Source organism: Trichechus manatus, unplaced genomic scaffold (genome assembly GCF_000243295.1).
Source record: "Trichechus manatus latirostris isolate Lorelei unplaced genomic scaffold, TriManLat1.0 scaffold00185, whole genome shotgun sequence".
NCBI lineage: Eukaryota > Metazoa > Chordata > Mammalia > Sirenia > Trichechidae > Trichechus > Trichechus manatus.
The window spans coordinates 4,025,876-4,034,235 of NW_004444121.1; the positions used below are offsets into that span (position 1 = coordinate 4,025,876).

The window sequence follows — 8,360 nt, forward strand, 5'->3', positions numbered from 1 at the left end:
CCCGCCCCGCCCCGCCCCGCCGGGAGGCCTGCGCGCGCACCACCGAGACGCGGCCTCCTAGAGTGGCCGGGAGCGCTGCTTCCGGTGGCAGGAGAACAACTTCCGCTCGGGAAGTTTGTAAAAGTCCTAGGCGCCGACGCGGCGGGGTTTGCGCTGGGAACCTCGGCTGGAGGCTTGCCGGGCAGAGCGTAGCTGGTGAGTGTCCCCGGGCCCACGACACCCCCTCCGTCTTCCCCGGGCCCCCCACCCCAGACAGCCGTCCTGGACCCCTCCTCTGCCTCTCCCTCTTTCAGTACCTGGTGAGATTGGAAGACTTGATGTTTGCAACCTGTGGGCTGCCCCGGCTGCCAGAGAGCACGTGAGCCCTCAGGCGCTGGGAGGATTCCAGAGGGTAATGGCAGGTCGGGCATTCGACCTGGAGGCCGCTTCCGCCCTGTCTGACTCTGGGGCTGTTCTTTAGTCTTTCCAGCTCGCCCTCTCTCCCTGGCCCTTACGTTTTCAGGTTTGTAGGGCGTGCCCCGTTTTCTCCTCGATATGGACTCTCGATGGTTCATGGCTTCAGCTGTCATTCACGGACGAAATCCTCTGTCTCCCGCCTGGACGACTGTAGTGGGACCCAGACACATACCCGCTGCCTAACCAGCACCAAACCAAAAACCAAACTCGTTGCTGTCCAGTCGATTCCGCCTCATAGAGACTATATAGGACAGAGTAGAACTTTCCCATACGATTTACAAGGAGTGGCTGGTGGATTCCAACTGTTGACCTTTTGGTTAGCAGCCGAGGTCTTAACCACTATGCCACCAGGGCTCCAGTTAGCACCAAAGCTTCCTAAAACTCACCAAGTCCCAATCTGAGCTCTTTCACTGTCCCCCACTAAACAGTTCTCCCGTTATTCTCTCAGGAGGGTGACTGGATAAGTGGAACTCTTCCAGGATTCCCCTGCCTTTTCCTTCGCTCATGATGCCTTGTCGTTTGAACCCCATACCAAAAACGGAAAGCAGTTGCTGAGTCCATTCCGACTCATGGTGACCCCATGTGTCAGAGCAGAGCTGTGCCCCATGGGTTTTGAAGGCTGTGATCTTTCAGAAGCAGCCTGGGGTTTCCAAACATGGGGCTGCACCATATTTTGATTTGGGGGAAGGCTGTGATGTGGCCTTGTTTGTGGGAACTAGCCTGAAGCAGGGGTAGTGCTAGGAGAAGCCGCCTTGGCAGGGGCTCCAGCCCACACGCTCCATCTCCTGCTTGTGGTTGCGCTTCTGGCTCTCAGCCGGAAATGGCTGGTCTCAGCTGTCACTTAGTGGTGCCTGTGGCTGCTGACTGGAACATCACTGTGCTCCTGTGCGTGTGTGTGGAGGGAGCCCAGGGAGCCCAGGGTCCTTGTTTACCCACAGGGGTCCTGGCCCCTCCCCACACCCAAAGTTCTCTTCCATTGGTGGGAGTTAGTGGCTTACAGAGCAGACCAGGGCGTGTGTTTGTGACTGCAGCTGGTGTTCCCAGAATTGACTGAGTCACTGTGTGGGGTGGGCTCCAGCATCCAGCATCCAGCATCCCCGGGGCGGCTCTCACTCACTTCATTTGCCTCCCCAGATTGGTGCTCCCGAGGCAGCCTGCGGGTCTGGCCGCCTTGGTGTCACTCCCCCATGGATGTACCCCAGGTAAGCCCGTGGCTGCTGCGTGTGCCCGACCCCCCACAGATCTGTCGTGAGGGGTCCGTCAGTGGCTTCCGAGGCTCCCTGACTGGGCCCTGCCTGGGGGCCTGGAGGAGAGGGGAGAAAAGACACCGTGATCAGTTTACAGGAGAGAGCAATTGTGGAAATGCATTCGCTGTCCGCGGGCGTCTTGACATCCCACTCCTTGAGCCCACTCATTGCCGTGTCCCGTCCTGCGCAGACTTGTGCGCGCTCAGCCTTCCCTTCCTGGTTCCCCCATCTCGTGTGCCATTCTGACCCTTGGTCCCGGCTGGCGCTGTTGGTGTTGTAGGTGTTGCGGGAGCCGGTGACCTTCGAGGACGTGGCCGTGCACTTTTCCAAGGAAGAGTGGGCATGTCTAGACCCCAGCCAGAGGGTGCTATACCAGGACGTGATGCTGGAGAACTTCCGGACCCTGGCTGCGCTGGGTGAGGGCTGTGGGTCCTGTCTGTCTGGGGAGCCCCGCGGGACCACGCCAGGCTGTCAGGGTGGTCCTCCCGTTCCTCTCGTGCCGTCCTGGGGTCGCCCACCTCCTGTGTCAGGCTCACGCGGCCAGTCTGTGCCGCCAGGACCTTTCGGGGCCTTTTCCTTCTACCACCTGCTAGCCTGCTCGCAGCGAGGGCTTCTAGCACTGACTCCCTTCTCCCTTCCTGTCATCTCTGCTGCGGGGATCTTCTTCGGGGGACCCTGAGCTGCCTGGGCCTCTGGACGTTTATTCTCTGGTGACCTGAGGGTAGTCTGAGCCCCTCGGCCTTGCTGTGCCTGTGGAAGTGCCGTAGCCTGTGTTCTCCCCTTGGCAAGGGCTCCATGGGCTGCGGCCGCAGCTCGTCTTGTGCCTGGAGAAGTGGGTGGAGCCGTGGGCCGACAAGTGGGAGAGATCTGAGGCTCTGGCCTGGCCGAGGGGCTCCAGCCCAGGTGAGCATCTGTTGGGACTTGTCCCCAGTCCTCAGCTCTGGAAGAGAGCGGTGGAGTGCAGCCACTGCAGCCTTCGTGGTGGTGACTGAGGGAGTGTCCACCTCTGAGCAGGGGGCCCTGGGAGATGCACAGGTGGAGGCCCTGGGCCTGCTCTGAGCACAGCCTGACAACAGTCCTTCTAGTGGGGGGTGGGTAAGAGAGGTGGGGGAGGTGACCGGGGTGGCGGGCCGAGGGAGAGAGGCTCGTCCCGTGGAGACCCTGCATGTGGGGGCGTTTGATGCCTGACCAGGCTGTCCCCGGCACAGCTCAGAGCCTGACACACCTGGGTTGGATCCTGCTGAGTGTCTCCGCGTGTGTGGTCTGGGGTGGGCTCCTTGACTCTGTGTGCCCGTCTGCTCGTCTGTAAAATGGGGATGATACAGCGCGTCCCTTCAAGGTGCTGCCCGAGTTAAGTGAAGTGGCCGTCATGATGGTGGTGGGGGTCCCACGCACTGGCTTATAGCTTCAGTTTTTTACGTCACCTAATCCTCACGGCCACCCTTGAAGGGAGGCGCTGTTATATCCCACTGTGCAGATGAGGAGCCTGGGGCCCAGAGGTGGTGGGGGCCAGCTGGTGGTAAGTGCCGCTGTGGTCCCAGCCCTGGAGGACTGTGGGGTGTGGCCACTTGCAGAAAGTTTCTGGGTCTCAGGAGGCAGGAGCAGGAGGGTCCCTGCATCACCACATAGCCCAGAGAGGGTGCAGGCTCCAGGGAACGTGGCTGGGCTCCCTCCCAAGAGTCGGGGGACTGTGGCGGTGACCGTGTCTTCCCGCCTCTGCTGACCTCAGCCTGCTCGGGTGTGACCAGGAGTCGCCAGCGGCTAGACTTGCTCTTCCAGCTGCCCTCTCTGTCGAGAAAAGCGAGTGCCAGGCTCTGTTTTGTCCTTTATTTCAGAGTCTCTTAGAAGAGAAATCGAGCAGCTGTGTGAGAACAAGACAAATCGGGGAGACCCTGAATTCTCTGGGACCCCAGGATGGGGAGGACCGCAGCTCCCAAGTCTGAGGGAAGGTGAGTGGGTCCCACACGGCTGCCCCAGGCCTCCCCTCCAGGTTCCTGCACAGGGCCCTGTTCCTGAGCCAGCAAGTTGACAATGTGTTTTCTTATTCTAACGAGGGTTCTCGTGTCTGTACACAGGTATGTACTTGTTTCATTATACGGTGAGGCTACATGCCATGGGGCCATTTAAACCCACCACCGGTACTACCCCCCGTCACTCACACTAGCATTCCTTAACCGCCTTCCTCCGCCTGACCGTTTAAGTTCCTTCTCAGTTTGCCGCTGTCTAGTCTTAGCTCATCCAGGCGTTTCTGTGAACACATTTTTTGTCTCACGCCTGTGCGTGTTTGCGGCCTGGACGCCCTGCGTGGACCAGAGCTAGTTGACAACAGATTGGGTAGCTTTTCGTCATGCTTTGTGGGTGCCCCCTGGTGACGCAGCCCGTCGGCGGACCCACACATCTGTCCCCCGCAGGCACCGGGAGACCTCGGCAGGAAGGACCCTGCGGCCCGCCGTCGCCCCCACCCGGGAGCCCCCCCGTGCGGGAAGGAGCCCGTGGGACAGTCGCGTTCCCGAAGGACTGTGTCCTGAGCTCGGGCCGCGGGCGGCAGCTTCCTGGAGCCACCTCAGCGAGCGGGGCCGGCAGGCGCCCAGCCCTCCCGCGTCCGGCGTGTGGGCGGCGGCGTGGGTGTCGAGCAGGCGAGCACGCGTTCATTTGCGGCACGTGCGGGAAGGTCTTGAGCAGCCATAGCCGGCTGGTCACCCACGAGACCGTGCACACGGGCGCCAAGGCCCTCGAGTGCTTCCAGTGCGGCCGGGCCTTCCGCTGGGCCTCCAACCTCCTGCGGCACCAGCGCGGCCACGCGCGCGAGAAGCCCTTCCGCTGTGAGCAGTGCGGCCGGGCCTTCCGCCTGAGGGACCGGCTGACGCAGCACCGCAAGGTGCACTCGGAGCACAGGCCCCACCGCTGCGCCGCCTGCGGCAAGGCCTTCAAGCAGCGCTCGAACCTGCTGCGGCACCAGCTGGCGCACACCGGGGAGCGGCCCTTCCGCTGCGGCGCCTGCAGCAAGGCCTTCCGCACCAAGGAGAACCTCACGCACCACCTCAGGGTCCACAGCGGCGAGAAGCCCTACACCTGCGCCGAGTGCGGCAAGGCCTACCGGTGGCCCAAGGGCTTCAGCATCCACCAGCAGCTGCACCGTGCCCAGCGCTCCTACACGTGCGACCTCTGCGGGAAGGGCTTCCGCCACCTGGGCTTTTTCACGCGGCACCAGAGGACCCACAGGCGAGGGGACGTGTAGGTGCCCGCCGGGCCAGCCCCACAGGCCTGGGGCTCTCAGGTGGGCCGTAGGTCTTCGGGACGGCACGGTGGGTGAATGCCCTTGGCTGGCGTTGCCTGGAGAGACTCTCCTCAGTCCTTGCAGCTCAGGAGAGTAGTCGGGAAACGGGTTTTGCAGGAGGAAGGGGTTGTGAGCACCCAGTGGAGTGGCTGCGGCTGCCCCTTGGTCCCCGAGCGCCCTGGAAAGGCACTGCCGCGGTGCATCGAGGCCGTGTGCATCCACAGAAGCCCATTGTGGTTCAGGTGCCAGGAAGCTGCTCTGAATCCGTGCCCCTCCCCACCGTCAGGATGGAGCCTGGCCTCTCCATGGCCGCCTTGCCTGGGACCCCCCAAGTGCAAGCACCATGCGTTCTCTGTCCATTTTTTGTCTTCTCTCCCACTGTCTTAGTGCTCTAGTGCTACCATAACAGAAACACAAGTGGATGGCTTCAGCAAACAAGTTTATTCCCCCACAGCCTAGGAGGCTGCAAGTCCAAATTCAAGGCTTCAGCTCCAGCTCTCTCTGTCGCCTCTAGAGGAAAGTCCTTGCCATCAATCTTCCCCTGGACTAGGAGCTTCTCAGCTCAGGGACCCCAGGTCCAAAGGACACGCTCTGCTCCCAGCACTGCTTTCTTAGTGGTGTGAGGTCCCCTTGTCTCTCTGCTTGCTTCTCTCTTTTATATCTCAAAAGAGATTGGCTTAAGATACAACCTAATTTTGTCGATTGAGCCCTGCCTCATTAACATAACTGCCCCTAATCTCGTTAACATCATAGAGGCAGGATTTATAACACACAGGAAAACCACGTCAGATGACAGAATGGTGGACAATCACTCAATACTGGGAATCGCGGCCTAGCCAAGTTGACAGATTTTCTGGGGACACAATTCAGTCCATGACATCCGCCTTCCCTCTTATTGATGTGTTCTGGACAAGGCAGCTCCGTTTTGCACAGGAAGTGACATCCCTCACACGCCCTCCACGTGTGGTCTGCCGTCACGAGCTCCACCTGAGCAAGGAGAGGTTGTGAATGAAGGTGCTGCAGAAGGTGTTCCCGCGGCCCTACTCACAGCCAGAGTCGAGGCCCCTGTGTGCACTGACTGAGGACCACGTGTCTCAGTGCACTCCTGGGAGGATTCGTCAGCCCACAGACCTGCAGCATTGCCAGTCTGGCTGGACTTAGGGACTTAAGCCGACTCTGGGCTGCCAGACCTTTGATGAGACAGCACCAGGACTTGTTCTGGTTCGTCTTAGGGATATGCGGCATCCGGGAAGGCCTTCTCCCAGGGGCCTATGTGCAGACCCCGGCAGGTCCGCAGACAGGAGTCCAGTGGGGTGGCCCATGGCGAGCTGTGTCAGGACACCTGGCCAGGAGAACAGCAGGTGACGCTGCTGCTATTTGCTGTCGGGACTTCCATCTCTCTGACTCTGGGCTCGGCGGCAGGGATGTTTGGGTGAAGAGTGAGGCCAGAGGCCCTGGTGTGGCCCATAGGACTGGGCGGTTCCCACCACCCTTGAGTTTTCAGCATTGAGACTGCCCGGCCTGTGGCAGCTCTGCTAAGCCGCCACAGGGGGTGCGTCCTGTCCTCTAGGGAAGAGGAGCCTCATGGAACCCCAAAGCGCTGTGGGCAGTGGGTGTGCTGAGGAGCTGGTCGGGTTGGGCAGGGCAGCCACTGAGAAGAGCAGGAGGGCCCGGCCTTCCACACGTCTGGTGGCCGTCACTTGAGACGTGGGGCAGCTAAGCCAGAACATTTGGTGCTTCAAGCAGTGGGGGAAGGCTGTGTTTGCTACGGGAGGTTTATGAGGAAGAAGTGACCCCTTTGTCCTGAACTGTCCAGAAATAAAGGTCAGCCAAGTGGCTCTCACAAGGGCACAGCCTGGATGCTGAGAACCGAGGAGGGGCTAAGCATAGGCCCTTCCTGTCCTTGGTGAGCTGTGTCTCGGGTTACGCAGGTGTTTGGTGAAGGAAAAAAAGATTGTTTTTGTTGTTTTAAGAATTCCATCAACAAACGCAGGTGGAATGATAGAATTGGAAATGAGTTTACAGGGAATAGGGGGCAAGTTCAAAAACGCCAAGAGCCAAGTCCAGCCAGGCGGGGCTACCGGATGAGTGACTCCTTTCCCCAGCCAGAATTGCTGGCCTGGAGGTGGGGGAGGTTGTACAGCAGAGGAGACCAGACACCGAGCACAGGCGGGTGGGGTGACCCTGGTCTGTAAACCAACTGTAACAAGATGTTTTTGAGACAATCATGGGAATTCGAATGTGGACTGACTATTAGATGGGATTAAGGAGTTATTGTCAATTTTGTGGTAATGATATGGTGGTTATGGTTTTAAAAAGTCCTTATTAAGAAAACATTCTGACATATTTACCGGTGAAATGACATGACGTTTGGCATTTGCATTAAAATCTAATAAAAAGGAGAAGGAAAACAAGTGTTGGCAAAATGTTGATCATTGTTGAGGCTAGGTGATGGGTATGTACGAAAAAGAATTTGTTGATGTTCAGCCATTTCAGGAGGCAGCATATGATCGGGAACCATGTGACGGTACTGAAGGAAGAAGAGCAAGCTGCACTGCAGGTATTGGTGAGAAACGAGCCTCCAGGAACTGACAGAACACCCACTGAGATGTCTCAGCTAATGGATGCAGCACTGAAAGTGCTCACTCATCTGTGCCAAGAGATTTGGAAGACAGCTACCTGGTCAGCCAATTGGAAGAGATCCATATTCACGCCCTTTCCAAAGAAAAGTGATCCAACAATGTGGAAATTATCTCAATACCATTAATATCACACTTAAGTAAAATTTTGCTGAAGATAATTCAAAACCAGTTGGAGCAATACATTGACAGGGAACTGCCAGAAATTCAAGCTGGATTCAGAAGAGGACATGGAACAAGGGATATTGCTAATGACAGGTGGATCTTGGCTGAAAGCAGAGAATACTAGAAAGATGTTTACCTGTGTTTTATTGACTATGGAAAGGCATTTGACTGTGTGGATCGTCACAAATTATGGATAACATTGCAAAGAATGGGAATTCCAGAACACTTAATTGTGCTCATGAGGAACCTGTACATAGACCAAGAGGCAGTCGTTCGAATAGAATAACGGGATACTGTATGGTTTAAAATCAGGAAAGGTGTGCATCAGGGTTATATCCTTTCACCATACTTATTCAATCTATGCTGAGCAAGTAATCCGAGAAGCTGGACCAAATGAAGAACAGGACATCAGGATTGGAGGAAGACTCATTAGCAACCTACAACCCACAGATGACACAGTCTTGCTTGCTGAAAGCAAAAAGGACTTGAAGCGCTTACTGATGATGAACGACCACAGCCTTCAGTGTGGATTACACCTCAGCATAAAACGGAACTCCTCACAACTGGACCTCAGCA

The 8,360-nt window shown here is 57.7% G+C and overlaps 1 protein-coding gene across 1 annotated transcript; it reads left to right on the forward strand.

Annotated features, from left to right (window-relative positions):
• The first annotated feature begins 134 nt into the window (after positions 1 to 134).
• ZNF707 (zinc finger protein 707) lies at positions 135 to 5,549 on the forward strand. The gene is made up of 6 exons (XM_012558790.2): positions 135 to 195; positions 1,591 to 1,658; positions 1,984 to 2,119; positions 2,493 to 2,606; positions 3,539 to 3,652; positions 4,115 to 5,549. The coding sequence occupies exons 2-6, from the start codon at positions 1,644 to 1,646 to the stop codon at positions 4,939 to 4,941; spliced, it is 1,206 nt and encodes a 401-aa protein (XP_012414244.1). The 5' UTR covers positions 135 to 195; positions 1,591 to 1,643; the 3' UTR covers positions 4,942 to 5,549.
• Positions 5,550 to 8,360: the final 2,811 nt, after the last annotated feature.

Excerpts from the sequence above, each read along its gene's own strand:
- ZNF707 (XM_012558790.2), top strand. Across the intron at positions 2,120-2,492 it reads CCGGACCCTGGCTGCGCTGG|GGCTCCATGGGCTGCGGCCG; the intron begins GTGAGGGCTGTG and ends CCCCTTGGCAAG. Across the intron at positions 3,653-4,114 it reads GCTCCCAAGTCTGAGGGAAG|GCACCGGGAGACCTCGGCAG; the intron begins GTGAGTGGGTCC and ends TGTCCCCCGCAG.